We start from the raw sequence: 23,551 nt of genomic DNA on the forward strand, positions 1-23,551 counted from the left end.
GGTTGGACTTTTTACTGCATGGTGAAATATTGATAACGGTAGCAAAGTATTAGACTACAAGTAAAGCTCGTAGTTCTATCTGTCCTATAAGCTGCAACGAACGTTCGCTTACTGATTAAATTGCCAAGCATATTTTCACGCTCGAATAGGCAACCATGAACAGATCTCTGTCGATCTTCTTAGAACAATGGCGTTAGAGCTTGAATACTTCTTCTGAGCAAGCAATTAATATCATAGGAGAGATTGTGTCTTCTTGCGTGGTAACTAGGTAACTTTCTACGAAGAAAGGGCACAAGTTATCGTGGTCATAATGCCGTCATGTTTTTTTTTCTGTAAATGGATATATGGTGTGGTATTTCTTATGTTTTTTGGAGTACTTAAAAGTTGCATGCTGCAGATAACATATTTCTACTACTTGCTTTGGATTATTGAGGGAGGCCGACATTACTTGTATGAGAATGGGAAACATGTAATCAACTAATTAATAATAATTACCTTGTTACTTTTTTAAATAAACACTTGGAGGTGCATATTGTCACATGCTATATCGTCGCCGCGGGTATGTGCCTGGCCATGGAAACGACGCTGAAGTAGCGCGCGGGTAGAAAAACAGAGACGACAACGACGTTGCGTTTGGTGCTCATATAAACTGCTTGTATACGTGCTGTACGCCGGCTTCCACGTCTCCTGCGAGGTCGTGACACTGGTGGAGGTGCTGGGCAGGATTGCCTCATGCTTAGCACCCCTTCGCGGAGCCATCCATCGAACGCGGAATCGCCTTCGCTCGTCGAAACTCCTGTTCACCAGTACAGCCGCCGCCTGCTAGGCCTGACGCCCGAGTTCAACCCCTTGCAGCATCCTGCCGGACCGCGTCTAAGTACTACTGCCATGGCCACTGCAACTCCATCGCAGGTGACGCTACAGCATCCTATGGTCCCAGAAAGTTTCTATGGTGACGCCATTGAAGATGTCCAAGATTGGCTGGACCAGTTCGAGCGTGTCGCCAGCCATAATGAATGGAGCTCCCGGCAAAATCTGTCTTATGTCTATTTTGTTCTTCGAGACAGTGCGCGGACATGGTTTGTGAACCGGGAGAGCCTGACCACATGGGATGCCTTCCGCACCCAGCTGCTAGACACATTCACTAGCAGCGACAGAAAAGACAATGCGCAGCGCCTTCTCGAATCTCGTGTTCAGAAGCCAAATGAGAGCGTTGCCATGTTTGCAGAAGATATGGCCCACCTTTTCCACAGAGCAGATCCTGAGATGGCCGAAGAAAAGAAGTTGCGCTATCTCTCGCGGGGAGTGAAGGAGCAGCTGTTTGCCGGACTCGTGAGGAATCCACCGACGACAGTGGCTGAATTTACCAAGGAGGCTACCGCTATCGAACGGGCACTACAGCAGCGGTACCGCCAATACGATTGCGCGAACTCGCCAACAAATGCTTCACTGCTACCTGAGGGCGGCGGCACATCTCTGCGTGAAGTTATCCGAGAGATTGTGCGAGAGGAGATCCGGCAGCTCGGAATTGCTCCCATGGCACCAGCGGTGGCTTCTGTCGCTGATGTCGTACGGGAGGAAGTTCGACAGGCCTTTTCTTCGCCCGACTGACAAGCGGCGCCGCGACGATGCACATACGCGGAAGCTCTTTGTCGTCCACCTCCCGCCACTTCGATGCTGCTGACACCGTCGACCACTCCGACGCAGCCACCGCCGCCATCCCCGACGCCCTATCTTCGACAGTCATAGCCGCCGCTAGCAATGCCGTATCGCCGACAGCCGATCGCTGCGCCGCGGTCTTACGGAGAATTCTCTGCTGGCTATCCACTACGAAAAACCGATTTGTGGCGCACCGCTGACCGCCGGCCGCTATGCTTTCATTGCGGTGAAGCAGGACATGTTTATCGAGCTTGCCACTACCGCGCAGCTGGGTTTCCCAGATTTCCCACCAACTATAGTTACCCTCGGTTTGACGCTCCGCGTACATGAGACGACAATCCTTCCAACTTTCGACCGGAAGGTTCAACGACGCCTCGATCGCGTTCCCCATCACCGGCTCGTTACACCCAACCAACCCGTCGCGATTTTCCTGACGCCTCTAGGGGCAGGTCTCCTAGCCCGCGCCGGGGAAACTAGAGGCAGCGACCTCCGGGGGTGAGGTTGCAAACCGTCCAGCTTCCCAAGAACCCCCATCATCGACGATCGACGACTCTACGACTCCGACGATTCCAACCGCACCACATGTAACAGACGCCGTCAGCGCCGATCTTGTCGTTAACATTGACGGCCACCAAGTGGCCGCTCTCGTTGACACTGGTTCGCATTTTTCGATACTGAGTCTAAAGCTAGCCGACAGACTAAGAAAAGTGAAGACGCCCTGGACCGGGCCCAACATCAGAACTGCCGGGAGCCAGTTGATCACGCCGATTGGAAAATGCACAGCCAGAATCATAATCGCCGGTTCAGCCTTCGTTGCCACCCTCGTCATTCTCTTTGAGTGCTGTAAAGAACTTATTTTGGGCATGGATTTCTTGAGGGAGTACGGTGCAGTTATTAATGTCCGCGACCGTATGGTGACATTTGCTACGAGCTCCGAAGACGTCGACCCCGCGGATGACCAGCGACCGCGTTTACGTATCGCCCACGACGACGTCACGCTTCCGCCGCGAAGTTGTTCCTTCGTGCCTGTCATCTACGATAACTTGCACACCGGGCCTGGCGTCGCTGAACACATCAACGCACTAGTACTGAGTCAGGGCGCTTCCGTCGCCAGGGCCGTAATTAATGTACTCGACGGACATGCTTAACTCCTGCTCACGAATTTTAGCAGGGAACGTCGACAGATTGTTAAAGGCACTGCTGTTGCTTACTTCGACGAAATTGCCCCAATACAAGACTGCCTCTCAGTGCAGCACGCGGCGTCCACCGCGCCTATGCCTGCACCTGTGGTTGATGTCAGTCGAACTTTATCGCCCATCGAACGCAACAGCCTTCTTGAGCTCATCAATGAGTTTAACAGCTGCTTCTCATCTACGTCAAGAGTTAGCCAGACGCCACTCACCAAGCACCGTATTATCACCGAAGACGACGCAAGACCCATCCGGCAGAATCCTTATCGTGTAGCACCGAAAGAGCGGGAGGCAATCCAAAAACAAGTGAAGACGATGCTTGAGGACGGAGTTATTCGGCCATCTAAGAGTCCGTGGCCATCGCCTGTCGTATTGGTGAAAAAGAAGGACGGTAGTCTGCGCTTCTGCGTCGACTATCGAAAACTCAACCAGATCACAAAGAGAGACGTTTATCCGCTACCGCGTATCGATGATTCACTGGACCGGCTGCGAAACGCACGTTACTTTTCGTCGATGGACTTGAAAAGCGGCTACTGGCAAATAGAAGTTGATGAGAGAGACCGTGAAAAGACCGCTTTTGTGACACCCGATGGACTTTATGAATTTGAGGTGCTTCCCTTCGGTTTGTGTTCTGCGCCAGCAACGTTTCAACGACTCATGGACACGGTACTCTCAGGCTTCAAATGGCAAACCTGCCTAGTGTACCTCGACGACGTGATTGTTTTCTCCGCCACGTTCGACGAACACTTACGGAGACTGAAGACGGTCTTTGAGGCAATACGCTCAGCAGGCCTAACTTTGAAACCGGAAAAGTGCCATTTTGGTTTTGAGGAACTTCAATTCCTCGGTCACGTGCTTAGTCATGAAGGTGTTCGACCTGACCCTGATAAAGTCGCTGCCGTCGCATTTTATGTATTGCAGTCGGTTAGTATGCAAGGTTTATATATCAGAAAGGGATTTCCTGAACGAATCCAGTTTAGAGATTTGAGCTGTTAGACTTGCCGTAAAATTTATAGCTGTTCCACTTACTTCTTTTAACAAAACACTTTTTGATGCACTGAAGCACAAAAAGTAACTGGAACACCCATGTATTTCATGTTGCACTTGGGGAATAATATCTCAAAACTTATAGCATCCTCGGAATTATTTTAAATGGATGCGTCTTTAACTCACGGGCTTTAATTTGTTCATTATAATATGTGCCCTAAAACAATAAAGAAGTTTATTATTGAAATTTTCTTAATATGTCGAACATGAGTTTCGAATCTCGTGATAATATTGTCTGCCTCTTCGAATAATCCAGCTCAAGGACAAGAATCAGGCTGTCTGTGGCAGGCTATTTTCAAAACTTCCATAAAACATAAAAATGATCACCCCGTATATCAGGCATGCTATGGCATGTCATGGCATGAATGGAGTGAATTCCATGACATAAGTCACAAGCTCATAGTCCTGGTGACGTAATATTCGTTTCTTTCAATGTGTGTATATCCGAATATGCATGACACGCCTGCATGACATCAATGACTTGACATGAAACTTAGGCCACGAGGTATGCACTCGTGGTGCCTTCTTTTAACTGAATATATACTAGGATATGCACGACACGAATACCGGGATGGCATGCGCGACATAAAGTTAATGTCATGACATGACACGGGGCATTGACAGCACCAGAGGTGCAGGAGCAACATAAAGTGGCACTGCGCAATAAAGTAGTCTGAAATTTTGGGGGGCCTTGCACGGGGATTATGAATCATAAGCACCATAATTGGGACATGACATGACAAGAACTTTATTTAAGTCCTGAGGAACTGAGATCTAGGCGAGCCGAAGGCTCCCCCAGATTAAGTCGGTGGCTCCGCCCACGATGGGACCGGGAGACCAAGTCCCGTCGCGATGTCGTGGGCCCTCTGGACAGCCTGGAGTTGAATTTGAAGATTGCTGCTCTTGAGGGATTCCTCCCATTGCTCTTTCGTGATGGGAGATTTTAAAAAAATACGCCTTACAAAATTATTCCAACTAAAATGCTTGTCTAAAAAGAGCCCAAGGTATTTTATTGCCGAGTAACGTTGGAGTGGAGTACACTTCCAATGATGACAGTAATCATCATCATCAGCCTATATTTATGTCCACTGTAGGACAAAGGCCTCTCTCTGCGATCTCCAATTATCCCTGTCTTGGCCTAGCTGATTCCAAGTTGAGCCTGCGAATTTCCTAACTTCATCACTCCACCTAGTTTTCTGCCATCCTTGGCTGCGCTTCATTCATTCTGTAACGCTAAGGGTCCACCGGTTATACATCCTACACATTACATGGCCTGCCCAGCTCCACTTTTTCAGCTTAATGTCTCACTAGAATATCGGCTATCTCCGTTTCTTATCTGATCCACGCCGCTCTCTTCCTGTCTCTTACCGTTAGGCCTAATATTTTTCGTTCTATCGCTCTTTCTATGGTCCTTAACTTGTTCTCGAGCTTCTTTGTTAACCTCTAAGTTTCTGTCCCATAGGTTAGCACCCGTAGAATGCAATGATTGTACACTTTTCTTTTCAACGACAGTGGTAATCTCCCAGTCAGGACTTGGTAATGCCTGCCGTAAACACTTCAGCCCAATTTTATACTTCAATAAATTTCTTCCTCGTGATCAGGGTCCCCATGTGAAAATTGACCTAGATAAGCATACTCCTTTACAGACTCTTCAGGCTGACTGGCGATCCTGAATTATTGTTCCCTTGCCAGACGATTGAGCAATATTTTTGTCTTCTGCATATTATTCTTTAACCTAACTCATACACTTTATAAATCAGGGTCCTTAATAATTTACTGGAATTCGCCGCCATTGTTGCTGAATAGGACAATGTCATCTGCTTGCCGAAGGTTGCTGAGATATTCGCCATTGATTCGCACTCCTAAGCCTTCCCAGTCGAAGAGCTTGATTACTTCTAAGCATTCGAGAAATTGTGTCTCCTTGCCTTACCTCTTTCTTAATAGGTGAGGTTCCACGTTTCTTGTGGAGAACAAAGGTTGCAGTGGAATCCTTGTAGATGTTTGCCAAGATATTCACGTATGCATCCTGTACTCCTTGGTTGCGTAATGCCTCTATGACTGCTGGTGTCTCTACTGAATCAAATGCTTTTTCATAATATATAAAGCCCTATAAACAGGTTGATTGTACTGCACAGATTTCTATATTAGCTGGTTGATGACATGCATATGATCCATCGTAGAATATCCCTTCCTGAAACCAGCCTGTTCTCTTGGTTGTCTGAAGTCACTGTGTTGCCCTGATTCTATTTAAAATTGCATTGGTGAATATTTTGTACAATACTGAAAGCAAGAAGCTAATGGGTCTATAATTTATTCTTTAACGTCTCCCTTCTTATGAATATGTATAATGTTAGCGTTCTTCCAGCTATCTGGTACACTTGAAGTCGTGAGGCATTGCGTATAAAGGGTCGCAAGCTTTTCAAGTATAATATTTCCTCCAATTGTGTCTCCTTGCCTTACCTCTTTCTTAATAGGTGAGGTTCCACGTTTCTTGTGGAGAACAAAGGTTGCAGTGGAATCCTTGTAGATGTTTGCCAAGATATTCGTATGTTCCAGTTTTGGAACATTGGCAAGTAAAAGGTTGAATTGACTGTTATTCCATCTTCTCCAGCACCTTTTCTCCTTGTCGTGTTATTCGAGGCCCTTCTAACTTCATCGCTAGTTATAAAAGGAGCCTCTGCATCCTGTTCATCACTACTTCGAATGAAAGTAGCTTGGCTGCTTTGGGAACTCTACAGGTCAGTATAGAATTCTTCCGCTGCTTTTACTTACTATGTCATCGAAATTCCTGATGATATTGCCCAGCTTATCTTTCAGTGCATACATTTTGCCTTGTCCTATGCCTAGTTTTCTTCTCACTGATTTCATGCTGCGTCCATATTTTACAGCTTCCTCAATGTTTTCCACGCTATAATGTCGGATATCCCTTATTTTCTTCTTGTTGATCAGTTTCGACAGTTCAGCGAATTCTGATCTCTCGAGTTCACTAGCAAATTCACCAGAGTGACGACCTGAGTATTGGCTGTGCCAGGAAATCCAGATGTTTAAAGATGGCCCAGCACCGTAACACAATCTGGCAGTAGAACTGTAGGGATTTCTCGCACAAACGAGCCGTTCTTCAGTCGTTCGTGACCAACGGGGATAAGCCGGAAGTCATAGCGGCACAGGAATGTGGAAGAAACGCGAAGCTTGCTAGCTATCAATCGTATGCGGGACGAGGGGACAATACTCAGGTCGTCACTCTGGTCAAACGGAACGTCACAGTGTTGCAGCACGAGACGGGGTCAATGCAGATGGATCATCTACAGATCGAGCTAGTCCCTCGTAAGCGGAAGGATAAGAATTATTTTGTATTAAACTGTGTACAGTTCCCCTAGGCAGATGCGTAACTGCGGTTGTGACTATCTCTTCGCCAAAGCCAGGATGATCGCGAAGGGCAGGCCCCTCGTCGTAGTGGGCGACTTCAATGCGCATCATCCCGCGTGGGGATATAGGGTTGCGCATGTTAAAGTGAAGGATTTGTGGAATAGCATAGCAGCAGAACGGTCTGACTCTTTTGACGGATCTCTTGAGGACAACTAGACAGGGTAACAGTTTCTCGCAAGACACCACGCCGGACCTCACTCTTGTTGGAGGAAGGATCTCGGCTACGTGGTGCAACACGGGTGGAGATTTGGGTAGCGACCACTGAATAATTGAGATAGTCGCAGAGGATAGTCCTTCAGTAGCTCGCACGAAGAGTCTAGAAGCTGTGAATTGGCATGCCTTCAGGGACAGTCGGGCCGGCCAAGATGGCGTAGAAGACAGATGAATGGAACAGGGGAGTTATTTAATCGATCCGCGATGCCACTAAGGAAATCGAGGTGGATGAGAACTAGAAAGGGGTTTACGGACACATGATAAACCTGTGGCGGAGAAAGCAAGAGCTCAACTCGAGGCTCGCGCAGAAAAGAGGCGATCAAAATCTCCACAGGCAGTTGGCTGCGTTGAACAAGGAGATAGAGGAATACGCTTTGACCCTCACCAAGCAAAACTGGAGCAGCATTTGCAACCAAATGGACCACAAAATGGGTAGTGCAAGGACCTGGCATCTGCTGCAGCACTTGCTAAACCCGGACAACTCCAAGCTAGAGGCTAGGCAGCAGCTTCAAAAGCCTGTTTACAAATACGAAGCAGCGACCGATGAGCTCATCACCAAGGTCAGGGATAGATATCTCAGCTGCAGGGTCTGGGTCCCGGCCCGAGTATTCGGGTTTCTCGGGTTTAGAGATACCGGATCTTGACAGCCCGATGACGGTAGGTGTGGTCAAGGCCGAGGAGGAGGAGGAATAAACATTTTATTGAAATGGCGGACTGAGGTTCTTCCGGGTGAAGCCCCTATTCCAGGGCCCCACTGGCTCTAGCGGCTCGTTCGGCTTGGTCCAAGGTTGCCTGCTGGCTTGCTAGGTCCTGCCGGGCGAGTCGCGCCTCCCACTACCTTTCAAGTCCATTGCCATTGACGAGGGGTGAGTTTCCCTCTGCTGGCCTTTGTTTGCATTGCCAAGTGATATGTTTGAGGGTTGGTGTGTCGCCGCACCAAGGACAGCAGTCATCGTATTGGGAAGGGTGTATTTTGCTGAGTGTGTATGTTGGGATATGTGTTCGTTTGTAGGCGTCTCCAGTCCCTGGATTGCCAGCGTGTGAGTTTAGGGTGGGGTGGTGCCATTGTCTGCCTGGCGCATCTTTGGCTATCGAGGATATCTCGCGGCAGCATAGGTGTGAGGTATTCCTCCCGCGTCGATGTGTCCCCGGCTCGGAAAATTAGTCCTCGAGCCAGGCAGTCCGCCCGTTCGTTTCCCTGTACACCTTCATGAGCGGGGCACCATGTGATGAAGTGGTCTTCTCGAAGGTTGGCTCCTAGTCTGCCTAGGACGCTCCGAGGGAGGACGCCCCTGAGAAACAGTCGGCAAGCTTATTGGGATTCCATGAGAACGTGCGCAGATTGCATCTTGCCCTCTGCCGCTCGTATGGCTAGTCCTATGGCTGCCGCTTCGGTCACGGCCGTGCTCTTGGTGCGGATCGTAGCCGACGTGATTGCTTGGTTCCCTCTAGTGACGACCGCAGGAATACTTTCAGCCTCTAGGGGTAGAGAGTTACGTCTGTGTAGCGAGTGTTTGGGTCGTTGCGTAACCGTTCGAGTGCCACCGCTCTCGCTCGTCTGCGGCCGGCGTTAAACATGGGGTGCATGTTCTTGGGTATTGGGTGCACGTGTATGTGTTCCCTGTCTTGTAAAGTATTTGGTGCGTCTCCTCCCCGCAAAATTGGGGTGCCAAGGGGTAGTGAAGTCTCTGTAGTAAAGCTCTACCTTGGGTTGTCGAGTTGAGTCTCCCTCTCTGTGCGATCAGCGTAGGTATTGTACATACCCTGACTCTCCAGACGCTCTGTGCCAGTGCTGTCAGCAAAGCCCAGTGCAGCTTTGTAGGCTGTGCGTATGAGTACGTTGGACTGCTCTGCTTCACCTCTGCGTGAAAGCTGGTATGGCAGACAGTACGTAATGCGGCTGATGACGAAGGCTTCTACCAGTCTCCTGGTGTCGTCCTCCTTCATGCCGTCCTTACTGCGGGCGATTCTTCTTATGAGTCTCGATACTCTCCTGGACGTGTGTTTGAGTTCGTTTAGCGTTGACGATACGCTGCCCGCCTCCTGAATTAGCATGCATAGCCCCTGAGCTCCTGCACTTGTTTGACCTGGCTTCCGTTGATCTCCAGATTGAGGATGGGGGAGGGTGTCTGCTGGATGTTTTTAGCTCTGATTTGTATAAATTCAGATTTTTCCGGTGCACATCTCATGCCTGCCCTCCTCGCGTGTTCGTCAATTGTGTTGATCGCTCTTTGTAGAGTGTCTTGTCTGTGCCCGTAGGACCCCTTAGTCGCCCAGAGGGTGACGTTGTCCGCGTAGATAGCTACTCCAAGTTCCGGGTCTTCCTCCAACGCTAGAGCCAATTTCCTTATCCCTATGTTGAAAGTAGGCGGGAGAGTATAGAGCCTTCTGGAGTGCCCTTGTTGGCCATGTGAATCGTGTCCGATCGTAGGTGGTCCAGCCCTATGGACGCCGTTCTGTCTTTGAGAAAACTGTGCACGTAACTCTAGATCCTCTCCCCACAGCCTACCTCTTGTAGGCCGGTGAGTATCGCGTCATGTGATATGTTGCAAAAGGCCTTCTGCAGTTCCAAGGCAAGCAGGATTCTGTTCATGCTTCTGGGTGGTAGGTTGAGAACCTCGTCCCGAAGGAGGAGGAAGACGTCCTGCGTGGAAACCACATGTCAGAAACCGTACATCGAATTTGGTAGGAGTTAATTGTCCTCTAAGTATCCCCCAAGCCGTGTTTGGATGACTTGTTCGAAAAGTTTGCGAAGGCAGGAGGTTAACGAGATTGGTCGGCGGTTCTGTAGCGATTTTGGTTTCCCCGGCTTAGGTATTAAAATTATCTCAGCTTCTTTCCATTCAGGTGGTCCATCCTATCTCCCAAACCGTGTCGTTGAAGAGCTGCGTTAGTTTCTCTAAAGCTTCGGTGCCCAGGTTTCTGATTATGGCGTTTGTGACACGATCCGGTCCGGGCGCCGTGTTCCTCTTAAAGGACAGCGCTGAAGCGTATACTTCTGCAGACGATATCAGTTCGTCAAGGGTGGGGTTAGCCGGTCCCGTATAACTTGGTGTGGCGGTTGGGGTCACCCTTTCTCCCACGTACGTGTTTTGGAGCTCGCTTAGTAGCTCCTCGTCTGAGCCTGCGTAGTTGTTAGCTGTGCGCCTCAGGGCGAGCTTCGTTTCTCTCCGCGTGGTTGCAGGGGTGAGCACACTGCGAACGATGGCCCACGTTTTCTTCGTACTTAGAGTACCGCGGATAGAGTCGCAGAAATTCCTCCAGTTTGTAGTGCACAGCTCTTGCGGGTACGCATCGGCTGCCTCCGTGAGTTGTGCTACGCGCTCTCTAAGCTTTCGGTTGTGCCGCTGTTTCTTCCATCTTTTGTTGAAGCTTCTTGCTTCCCAAAGGAGGCTCCGCTGGTTGTCGACCACTAGGTTTTCCTGTGTAGTTTAAAAATGCTTGGTGGCTTGTTCGGCCGCGTCCCGTAAATCTCGTATCGTGTTAAAGTTCGGGGCCTCAGTTTGGCATTCCCTTAATTTTTTCCAGTCTGTCAGACGTGCCGTACCAATCGGACGTCTTACTTTTGCCGTTTGAATGGAGACACTGAGAATGTAATGCTCACTCCCCAATGTCTCGTCTAGGTTAGTCCAAGTGACTCCTTGTTCATCGATTACGAAAGTGAGGTCAGGGGCCGTATCTCTTGACATGCTATTTCCCAGTCTGGTGGGCGAGTCAGGCTCCGTGACGAGGATCATATGATGAGTCTGAATTGCCTTCAGTAGGCCGGCTATTACGTTTGGCCGTGTCTCTTCTTTAAACCCACTCTGTGTGCCAGGCGTTGAAATCCCCTAGCAACACTACTCTATCTCCTCGTTTTGTGGTGTTCATGATGTGTAAGATAATTGGTGTGAGGTATGCCTTGTGGTCTCGTGGTAAGCTGTATACGTTTGCTACGATGTTCTTCGGGCGACCTCGCTTTGCCGGCCATACCGTGGCTCTTTGATGTGGTATTGGAATCCTCGGTATAGTTTGAACGCTCACTTCGAAATCCTTCCTAGCCAATATTGCCGTCCCCGTGTGATTAGCATTTCTGTGGAGTGCGTATCATCTATTGAGCGTTTCGGTTTGCCTGCTTCTTGCAAACATATAATATCTTGTGCAATTGACGCTGCTTCCACGAATTGTTTCAGTGCAGCTTCTTTGTTGTGCAGGGAATGGCAGTTCCACTGCCACAACTCGAGGTTCTCTTGACTGCGTGTGTTTTGTTTAGCCATCATAGGAGCTCTCAAAATTTGTCTCCGTGTCAGTCATTAACAAGACCATGGGATCGCGACCTCCAGGGCTTAGGTTTCCCCGTTTCCGTGTTTTTTTACCCCTTTGATGGAGTCGTTGACATATTGCTTGAGATTTCCTATCTCCGCAAAGAGAAGTTTGAGCTGGGCTTCTATCTTGTGTAGCTGTCCTTCCCCGTGTTGCACCGCGGGGGTAGCGTATTGTGTCTCGTCCGTTTGCATTTGTGTTGGTTCGTTTTGTGTTCTCTCGCTTTGGCTCGTAGTTGCTAGATGTTGTTTGAGTGCTGCGAGTTCGGCCTTGTTGCTGTTCAGCAATACTGGATTTAGGTTGCTTATTTTCTGCGATTATTCTCCGATATTCCTCACTTTGTATTATTGGGATGGTCGTGGGAGCTGCGAGCCTTGCCCAGCTTGCCTGCGTGTTCGTAGGTGGCGTCGACTTCTGTCCCGCCGGTTCCGTGATGGGTCGAGTGGGCAGCTACGCTCCGCCTGCTTGATGTTTCGGACTGTTGTTTGTCGGTGAAGGCCTGGGCCTTGAGCTCGATCCCCGTCGGGGTAGAGGTGGTGTCTAGGAGCGTGCTCGGACTCTTCTTCGATCGTTGGGTGGCGGAGTCCTGTGTGGGCTTGGTGATTGCGACTTCGCTTGGTTGCAAAGTTCCGATTCCTCTTCCTCAGATGTAAAGCAGCAGATCGACCTATCCTTTGGGCTGGGCGAGCGCCTTCTCGGTTGCCTGGCGAGTGTTCTTGGCTGTCTGAGTCACTGTGTACAGCTGCGGTCACCTGTGACGTGTTCCCCCCCGCACGAGGCAGACTTTGGCGCACACATATGTCCGTCAAGCGGGTCCCTCGTACTACATATGCGGCAGACGTGAGTGTCCGGTTGGGGGCACACATCTGTACGATGCCCCTTGCTGTAGCAGGTCTTGCACACCTGCACCGTTGCTCTATACGGGTGGCAGGCTAGTTCTCCCCCGCAGTAATACACAAAGCGCGGGAGAGTCGGGCCACAGAAAGGTGATCGCTGCACTCTTCGTTTCCCCCATCATGCGTGCATGTATTATTTCCACCCCTTGCGTTCTCACCTGCAAGTTGGCCATGAGCGTTTCAGTGGGCGTTTCATCCCGTGCACCACTCCCCTGAGGCTTCTTCGCCAGTTGCCGCGTACACGTTTACGGCATGTTTGCGACAATTTAGTGTGAGCGTGGTTATGCGACAAATTCGCTCTGCCACTTCTTGCTCCGAGGTTGATATGATACCTATGTTCGATCCCGGCTTTATTTGTAACAGAAAGTGCTCACCTGTTACGGTGTGCTGGCAGGCGGATAAGACTGCCGCAGCCAACTCCGTGGTGGTGATTGTTCGTAGTGGTAAGCACTGGTGGGGTCGAATCGCTATCTTGAAATAGTCTTTCGGAAATGGTGGGTATTTGATCCCCTTCCTTTTCCTTCGGGTTCGCAGTGGGTTTTCCTCTGGTTTTCATTCTTCGTGTCTTGTGAGTCCTTGTTTCTTCTCTCTCGCTAGTTTTTTTTTTCTTTGCCGCAAAGTGAGGATGGTGCGGCAGTCGTCCTTGGTGGTCCTTCTTTCAATAGTTTCAGAGTGAAGAAGAAGGGGTCAGATGGAACGTCAAGGGGCTGAAGGAGGCCAGCAGGAGGCTTAGGTGGTTTCTTTCGGCGTTGGCAAGGTTCACAAGCAGCTACGTAGCGAAGAACACAGCGGTAAAGACCGGGCCAAAAGAAGCGACGCCGAACGCGATTGTAGGTCTGGGAAACTCCAAGGTGACCAGCGGTCGGGGCGTCATGTAGCTGGCCGAGAACGCTCAAGCGTAGATGCGTAGGAACGACGAACAACAGTTCGCGTCCGTCCGGGTGGACGTTGTAGCGATAGAACGTGTCATCTTTAAGCACGAAGAGGCGAAGGGAAGGATCGGGCGCTGCGGAATCCAGCTTCTCAATAAGCTTACTTAAAATGGGATCACGGCGCTTTTCATCACGGATGTGGCTTAAAGCGGAGAGCGAGAGTACGCATGCAGGCGTGTCATCGGAGGCTTCAGGCGGATCCACGGGATTGCGGGACAGTCAGCATCCCTGTGCAATCGGCCAGATTTATAAGAAACAGAGTAAGTGTATTCTTGGAGCTGGAGTGCCCAGCGACGAAGACGCCCAGTGGGATCCTTAATTAAGCGACGAAAGCCAGCAAAGTGCGTGGTGATCGGTAGTCACAGTGAAATGCTGGCCATGTAAATAGGGGTGGAATTTTCCCACCGCCGAAACGAGAGCAAGACACTCCCGTTCTGTAATAGAGTAGTTATGTTCGGCTAAGGAAAGGAGACGGCTGGCATAGGCGACAACACGGGCATGCCCATTCTGATGCTGGACTAAAACAGCGCCGATTCCGTAGCCGCTGGCATCGGTGCGGAGTTCTGTTGGAGCGGAGCTGTCGAAATGAGCCAGGACAGTTGGCGTAGTGAGCGACGTGATGAGGGTAGAGAAGGCGGCAGCCTGTGCAGCACCCCAAAAAAACGAGACGCCTTTCTTCAGTAAGTTTGTGAGAGGGCGTGCGATTTCCGCGAAATTCTTTACGAAACGACGGAAGTAGGAGCACAGTCCCAGAAAGCTACGAAATTCCTTTGTGCAAGTCGGAACGGGGAACTGCTGCACAGCTCGAACTTTGTCAGGGTCGGGGCGAACACCGCTTGAGTCGACGAGATGACCGAGCATGATAAGTTGCTGACATCCGAAGTGGCACTTAGACGAATTAAGTTGCAGGCCGGCTTTGCAAAAAACAGAAAGGATAGAAGAAAGTCGGTCGAGATGCGTTTGAAAGTTCGGTGAAAATAGAATGACGTCATCAAGATAACAAAGGCAAATCGACCATTTAAAACCGTGTAAGAGGGTGTCCATCATGCGTTCGAAGGTGGCCTGGGCGTTGCATAAGCCGAAAGGCATGACTTTAAACTGATAAAGGCCGTCAGGGGTAACAAAAGCGGTCTTCTCACGGTCCATGTCATCAACGGCGATCTGCCAGTACCCTGACCGAAGGTCGATTGAAGAAAATACTTGGCGCCGTGAAGGCAATCCAGGGCGTCGTCTACGCGTGGGAGCGGGTACACGTCTTTTTTTGGTGATCTTGTTGAGATGCCGGTAGTCCACGCAAAATCGCCAACTGTCATCTTTCTTTTTAACAATAACCACAGGAGAAGCCCAAGGGCTGCAGGACGGCTCGATTATATCTTTGGCAAGCATCTTGTCGACCTCCTTTTGAATGATGCGGCGCTCAGCTGGAGAAACGCGGTATGGCGTCGATGGATCGGATGGGCATCGCCAGTGTTTATGCGGTGCTTGACAGCGCAGGTTTGACCCAGAGGACGGTCGCAAAGGTCAAATACGTCCCTATAAGAGAAGAGGGGGCGAAGGAGATTGTCAGCGTGATGGGACGAAAGATCTGGAGCAATCATTTTCTTCAGGTCGGGAGGCGACAGATCTGGCGAAGAAGACTGGATATCGGTGGTGTGCGAGCGACCAGCATCAGGAGGAGACAAGGTCGAGATAACGTAATCGTAGGAGGGCGTCAGCATAGCGAGTGAAATGCCTTCTGGGAGCACTTGTGAACAGTCCGAAATTAATCACAGGAAGGCAAGTAAGGTTGTCCCGTAAAGTGATAGCAGTGTGAGGCAAACTAACACTGTGCGTCAGCAGAACGGCGGTGATGGGAGCGAGCACATAATCACCGTCGGGAACTGGTGGAGAGGGCGTCACAGCAACACAAGTCACGGCTTGCGGCGGCAAACGGACGTGCTCAGCAGAACAGAGCCGACTCTTTATTGGTCCGCGTTGATGAAATACACTTGGTAGGTCAAGCTCTACAGTACCAGCGGAACAATCGATGAGGGCGGAGTGGGTGGACAAAAAGTCAAGACCGAGGATGACGTCATTGGAGGACGGTGAACAAAACATAAGTTTCACGGCCGGCAACACTGACACGTGCGGTACAAAGGCCAGCTACGGGAGACGTACCACCGTCGGCCACACGGACAACACGTGATGGGGCAGGGGTCATAACTTTCTTCAACTGCCGGCGGAGGTGAGAACTCATAACAGAAATATGGGTGCCGGTGTCAATCAAAGCAGTAACAGGTAGGCCATCCACTTCAACGTCGATCAAGTTCTGATTGGTAGGGAGCGTCAACAGAGGAATTGGAGAGCAGGTCGGAATAGCAGCATCCCCTCCAGGAGCTGCAGCCGTTAGTTTCCCGAAGGAAAACGCCGGGAGTAAGACGGGGACGGGGAACGGCGTGGTGGGGGTGACCGAGAAGGTCGGCGTCGTGGGGAGGGCGAGCGGCTGTAATGGGCGGTGGTAGTAGTGGTCTCGGCAGATGTTTCTTGGTCAGGTTGGCTTGGTACCTGGTGCTAGCTTCGGGGTGGATAGCGGAAGCTGGATGAGTTGGGTCGAGAAGACGAGCGCCAAGGACTTCGGCAATATCGTGAAATGTGTCCAACTCGTCCACATCGAAAGCAAATTGGCTTGTCGTCAGGCGTCCGCCACGCATTCGGATCGCAATAATTCGGAGTGGGGTAACGGCGTTGGAGGGGGTTGAAGGTGGCCGAAGGGTAACTGTCAGGGTGGTTCAGAGAGAAGATGGTTTGGAGGCCCACGTTTGCCAGTTCTTGGCGAACAACGGATTGTATAAGGGATATCGTAGGTGGGGCATCACAGGGCTCTCCTCGCATTAAATGTGCGGGCGATGCGGCTTCGATTTCGCGTCGAACGATTCGGGTGATGGTCTCCGATGTTGAAGGCTGAGTCGGCATACGAACATACTCACACGTTGATGTCGCTGCCGTGTTCAGATACGGGCGAATTGGTGGTCGGTACGTCGGCTTTTAGCATCTTCGAAGCGTCGGCATTCAGTAATAATCTCGTTGACTGTCGAAGAGTTTTTAAACACGATCAGGTTAAACGCATCGTCCGCGATCCCTTTCAGCAGGTGCGCAACCTTATCGGCTTCTGTCATCTTGGCGTCAACCTTCTGGCAAAGGGTCAGCACATCCTGAATGTACGTCAAGTACGGCTCGGTAGGCGTCTGCACACGCGAGGCAAGTTCTTGCTTGGCAGCACGCTGGCAACCTGCACGTTGGCCAAACAACTCGCGAAGTTTAGCCTTACATACGCTCCAGCTTGTGAGCTCCTCTTCGTTGTTATCGAACCAGGCCTTCGCCGTTCCCTTAAGATAAAATGTGACATTCGTCAACATCATGGTCGGGTCCCACCTGTAATGTGCGCTTACGCATTCGTAGAGGCGAATAAATTTGTCGACGTCATCGCCAGCAGTGCCGGAAAAGGTCCCAGGGTCATGGGGTGGAGCCAGGACGACGGTTGGCATGGCGGGCGCCGCTGACGCAGTTTCACCGCTGGTGGACATGCGTAGAGTGGCGACTTGGCGGCCGCTGCGGAGCTCCGTCTTGCGTTATACCCCCAGCACTTCCACCAAGATGTTACGGGGAGGCAAACACAACAGGAAAACGTATTTACAGTATATTTACAAGGCGATCAAGCGTCAACCATATGGCCGAGAGCGCGCGCCAGATCATCAGCGTCTTCTTTATCGATGCTCCTCTAGATGAATCATACCGTGACAATATATATATTGTGACCGATAACTGTGCAGTTCATCCTCGTCTTCATGTGACCCAGCCTCATAATTATCATCTTTTTGTCGGGTTGGGGTTCGTGGGCTGTCTCGCGCTGTTCGACAATAGAAGAGCTCTGCCTTCGTCCAGGGCGTCGTCTCACAAGTGGTGGAGCGTGCGTTGATATCCCCGTCCTCTTGCTCTACCGGTCACCCCTGGAGCTCCGCTCTGGTCGACGGTTGTGCTCGCCAACACCAGTCATGGCACAAACCATGGCATCCACTGCTGCTACCACCTCAGCTCCGCCAGCTGGGCCTATTTGGTCCGTCACCGCACCGCAACGCGACCCTCAGCTTTTTTCTGGCCTTCGCGGCGAAGACGTGGAAGACTGGCTTGACCAGTACGACAGGGTGAGCGCTTGAAACCATTGGGACGATTCAAACAAGTTCCGCAACGTTGCCTTCTACCTGAGGCAGGTCGCCCAATCTTGGTTTTTCAACCATGAGCGCGACTTCCCTGATTGGCCAACATTTACTGCGCAGCTGCACAGATATTTGGCACATCTGCTGGGCGCTCCGAAGTAGCGAAACAGAAGCTCGCTACCCGCATCCAGGGAGCCGAGGAATCCTATACCTCTTACATTGAAGACGTTCTGGCTCTCTGCCGTCGCGCTCAGAGTGGCATGCCCGAAGGGGAACGTATCCGCCATATCCTGAAGGGCATCAACTTCATCGCATTTAATGCTCTTGTAGTCCAGAGCCCCACTTCAGTTACTGACATCATCACGACATGCCAACCCCTTGCCACGATGTGCGCCTTTCGTCTTCCACGCGCCTCCTGCGACGCTCACCTTACCGACAACGACGAGTTGCGAGCACTCATCCGCATTGTGCGAGAGAAGCTTCACGGCCATGGTCATGCCAACACCGCCATTGCGTCTATGCGTGCTCTTCCTCCCAATTTGCGCGAGATCATCAAAGAAGAACTGGCATCCATGCCAAGTGTCATACATGCCCGGTCCCCTGCGCCTGTTTGTGCACCTTCTTACGCCGAGATTTCTTCGTGGCCTGCGGTCCCAGTTCCATCTGCACCTGCCACCGTTGTCTGCGACCACCTGGCCTCGATGGCAGCGAAGGCCCCCGTGCAACCATACGACTGTACCTCGCGCCCTTCCCGCCCAGTATGTTTCTACTGTGGCATACGTGGTCATATTTCTCGTTTCTGCCGCCGGCACCAGCACGATCAACGACGTGGCTATTCCGCCTATGAGAGAGACTATGTGCCCAGATCGATACCAAGAGAAGGTAAGCGCAGTCGAGGTCGGCAGAAAACCAGATGGGGTGATGAAGTTAGGAATTTTGCAGGCGCAAGTTGGAATACGCTAGCGCAAGACAGGTGTTATTGGAGATCGCAGGGAGAGGCCTTCGTCCTGCAGTGGACATAAAATATAGGCTGCTGCTGCTGACGATGATTATGATATGCCCAGATTGGACGCCTACGTTCCAGAACCCTATATATCGTCGTCACGTCGCTCACCCTCACCTCCGTTGTCCCAAAACATGTCCCAGTCTTCTCGCTCACCCCGTCGTCGATCCCCGTCTCCGTTCCGCCGTACTTCATCGCCCCTGCTTCCTGCCTCCACTTCTTTCGACAACCATTCGGAAAATTAGACACTGCAGTTTTTGGAGGAGGAACTGCTTGTTTGAGAACTGTCCCAATTCCTCCTGCTCGCCCGACTAATTTACTCGCTGTTTCTGTGGAAGGTGTTTCTGTCGACGCTCTTATTGACACTGGCGCCGCCATTTCTGTTATTCATCGCGCACTATGCTTCCGTCTACGACAAGTGCAAACTCCGTATGTTGGTCCGGTCTTACGTGGCGCCAATGACAGTCCGATTTACCCTACCGGACAGTGTACTGCTCGTGTCCTCATCGACGGAATTCGGACATCACATACAGTCTACTGTGCTTCCGTCGTGCGCTCATCCGATCATCTTAGGCTGGGATTTCTTGTCAGCTACATCTGCTGTCATTTCGTGCGGACAACCACTTATACATATTACGGACACCGAGCTCTGTGACGCTGCCGATTCCTCGCCGCCTCACCTTGTCAAAGCGGCAGATTTTGTTCTTCCACCCGGCCAAGCTCGCATTTTCACCATTAGAGCTAGCGAAAATATCGATGGCGACGCAGTAGTTTCTCCTTCTCAGGGCTGCATTTTTCGGGGAATCGCCATCGCTTCTTGTCTAGTGCGTTTCTCACGCGGCTGCGCCAGTCTGACCGCCTACAACACGACGTCAGAGCCACTTCTGCTGCCGGAGGGGTCCACTGTTCCATGCTTGTAATCGGCGCAGCACCAGTATGTGTCATCACTGCTTCGCCTGTTTCCTCCTTTGCCGAGTGTACGCCCACGGACTGTTCACCCAGTGCTCTCAGGGCCACAGTGAGTTCAGATCTGAGCCTTACTCCGACTGATGCCTTGCTGACCATCTTAAGGAAACACCAACCTTGCTTTGACTTGTGTTCGGATGGCTTGGGTAAAACAACCGTGGGCGCTCATCACATCGAAACCGACGGCTCCCGCGTCATTCGTCGCCGCCCTTACCGTGTATCGTCTGCTAAACGGAAAGTTATAGAAGACCAAGTCAACGACATGCTCGCACGGAACGTTATAAGGCCTTCAGCAAGCCCTTGGTCGGCTCCAGTTGTCCTAGTTAAAAAAAGGACAGTTCGGTACGCTTTTGCGTCGATTATAGGGCACTAAACAATATTACCCGTAAGGACGTACATCCTATGCCCCATATTGACGATGCTTTGGATACCTTACAAGGTGCCGAATACTTTTCGAGCTTCGACTTGCGTTCTGGATATTGGCAGATCCCGATGCATGAGCCCTTCGTCCTGGGCGTCGTCTCACAATATATATATATATATATATATATATATATATATATATATATATGTATATGTTCATTATAACTAGGCATCGCGTCTCCCGTAGCTTCCGGACGATGGTTGGAAAGTGATTATCAGACCAAAAGGGGGTCCAGCCGTGATCAAAAACACTTCACAACCGATACTCGGTGAAGCAGTGCGTAGGGCTACGTCACTTGAGTGGGAGACAACGACTGATCTTATCTTCGTGAACGACAAACAAGGTACGATTCTTTTCCATACCTTGCACTTTGAGCGTGCGGAGAAGGTCATGAGTATGAGGTGACCGCGCACATGGTCACGCAGTGTTGCCAGGTCGTGCGAGGCGGCGTAGTCCAAAGCTACAGAAATTGTAGCCCATATGTAGCCAAACACAAAAAGAGCAATAAATTTGGTAACCAAATATAGTCATTTTTATTTGCAGTTTCATTTGTGTATACATTTTCATATTCGACTACGGCATCCTTTTTTTGCACAACCTGTAGTAACAAATTGTCCGTGTCACCGTGATGGTCGACTCTTGACATCAACAAGAGCGACATCTTGTTTGCACACAGAAAACTTCCAACCATGGAGGAAAGAAACAAAACAGTAGAGGCCCTGACGTCACGTTTTTGAAGCCGCAGCCATGTTTTGCTTTGATTTGTCCTGGCTCGCTTTGCGCCTCCAATCAGGGGTTCTGCAGCTCGCCGGGGCATATGGGCGCGAAGTTTGAACTTGCATTGTAACGAGCCGCCGGAAGTGTGTGTTGCCGACGTGCGTCAAAACAAAGCCTACGAAACTTCTGTAGCAGTTTTAGTGAAGCAGACGTGCTCCTGTGATTTTCCTTGGCACGTTGAAGACGACGACGACGAAGACTGGCGCCGTGATTGCTTGAGTGTATCTGTTGCTGGCTATCGCTCAGACTCACAGACCCAAAACCCAACTTTCAAGCTTGCACACCACCCTCCAAAGTCAGCTTTTCTCGGGAAGAAAAGGGGCTGCGAGAAACACACGGGCGGAAAAATCTTATCTCACTTTTCAGAGACCGAGAGCTGCAGCGAAAGCTTCAGGAGCGCGGTTGCTATGGCAACGTTGACATTTGGGGTACCCGTCCCAGTGCTCCGTTGCGCAAAAACAGCACGTGACTTTCGCCACACTTCCTCCAATACGGCCGTGCTGGCCGTGGCCTCTCCTGGGTTTCCTTCCTCCATGATTCCAACGAATCGCTTCAGTGGACGAAATGACCGTGTTTTTATTTTATGACAGATAGTACTACGTAATTAAGTTAGTTATTTACTGTAATTCTAACTACAAATTCTACTTTTTAGTTGTCGTGAACGCAAACTAATGTTCAGCATCATCGACCTCTCATGTGACCTCTGCCTACGACGTAGACAAAGTTCAGTCACTTCAGCCGTCTGCGACGGCGACGCGCCCACGGCTCTTTTTTATGAGCCAAAACCAGTCTTTCGCGCTATGATATCCGGCGTTATTAGTCTGATCATCCTATCTTATTCTTTCTTTTCTCTTTTTTTTAGTTAGTTTGGACCGGGTTAGCTGGATACACTCTATATAGCGTCCATTTACATCAACTTGGCTGCCATCGTAGGTCTTTAGCACGCCAAGAACATGCGCTAAAATAAAGTGTCAGGCAACAGATGCCACTGACTGTCTGAATCGGTGTAAGCGAAACTTTCAAAGATTACTGTGCAACACAGCACATCAGTGTAAGAAGCGCGTGTTCGTTTTCGGCGAAGAGCAGGTGCCGAACGTAACTTCCTCTAAATTGTGAAAGCCGCGACGGCGCACAAAGAGCAAAGGCAAACGTCAAATTGATAACTGTGAAAACCGATTACTATCAAAAAGCAAAGCATGTTAATGTGTTAACAATAGGAATTGCTGGGGTTTTACGCGCCAAAACCACGATCTGATTGGGAGGCATGACGCAGTGGTAGACTCCGCATTAATTCTGACCCCCTGGGGTTCTTTAACGCGCACCTAAATCTAAGTACACGGGTGTTCCTGCATTTCGTCTCGATCGAAATGTGGCCGCCGTGACCGGGAATCAAACCCGCATCCTCGAGCCAACAGCACGACACTTCACCTGGTAAGCTAACACGGTGGTTGATTCTCATGTGACGTGGGGCACTGATGTCATCGTGGCAAACATGTTTCGATATTAGCACAATGAGTATCTGCTTATATGACGTTACGGGCAAACCGTCTGTAAGTAAAAACACCAGGACCCACCTTTGAGCTGGGGATCTTGCTCCCATTCTTTTTAAACTTCCTAGCATATTTAGCGCGCTTCCCCATGGTTCGATTCTCCTCTCCGAGAATGATCCGGTCTTAATTCCAACCAATAGAAATGAATCTCGAATGTTAGCGCGAACGAAAATTAATCTCGCAGGGAAAGTAAAATGGCACGTGCTTCCCTTTTTTCATGTCGGCGCCACGAACGCCCGACCCCATTTTATTGCTCTCACTGTCTGAGCATCGCCATGAAAGTACGGTGTACTGCGAAAAACCCTCTACTCCCAGGCTCATCCCCATGCCCGCGGATTGGGTGTCTAACGAAGAAGCGGGTTATAAGTTTAAGTGCATCAAATATCAAAGCCACCGGCTCAGACAATGGCGCAGAGAGGGGAGGGGGGGGGGGGAATTCCCGCATACACACACGCACGGCCGCGCGGCCGGCTCAGCCAGATAAAGCATAACCTTCGAGATTTGTTCCTACTCCATCCCAGCCACCTCTGGAGCGGGGATTAGGGCGCGGCGTATAGTCCAAACAAAGCCAAGTCGCAAATTTTTAGTAGCCCAATTATATCCACATAGCCAATTCGTCCAAGTCCACTCCAAAAATGTTTTCTGTAGCTATATATAGCCAAACCTGGTCGCACTGTCTACAACGCAAGCACACGGGCCTTTTTACATTGGACTCCATCGAAATGCGGCCGCCGCGGCCAGGAATCAACCCCGCGATTTCGTGCTCAGCAGTGCAACGCCTTAGCTGACGGAGCCACCGCGGCGGGTTGTTACTAACGTTAAACTCGCCGAATAACGTACGTTATCATAGCGCACGTAAACCACAGAAGCAAAATAACGTTCAGAACATGCGCTGAGATGACAACGTTATTTCTTTACGTACGTAATAGGTTTGCGTTTGGTTTCAAACGCTAAAATAAAAGTGTCCATTAAT

General features: G+C 50.5%; 1 protein-coding gene across 1 annotated transcript in view; it reads right to left on the reverse strand.

Annotated features, from left to right (window-relative positions):
* The window catches only part of LOC125945750 (uncharacterized), a 61,450-nt gene extending 48,544 nt beyond the window's left edge, over positions 1-12,906 (reverse strand). The window contains exons 1-2 of the mRNA XM_049668026.1: positions 12,892-12,906; positions 10,045-10,179 (exon numbers count right to left, since the gene is read on the reverse strand). Of these exons, the coding sequence (XP_049523983.1) occupies positions 10,045-10,179; positions 12,892-12,906 (150 nt within the window). The remainder of the gene's footprint in view (positions 1-10,044; positions 10,180-12,891) is intronic.
* Positions 12,907-23,551: the final 10,645 nt, after the last annotated feature.

Source organism: Dermacentor silvarum, chromosome 5, assembly GCF_013339745.2.
Source record: "Dermacentor silvarum isolate Dsil-2018 chromosome 5, BIME_Dsil_1.4, whole genome shotgun sequence".
Taxonomy (NCBI): domain Eukaryota; kingdom Metazoa; phylum Arthropoda; class Arachnida; order Ixodida; family Ixodidae; genus Dermacentor; species Dermacentor silvarum.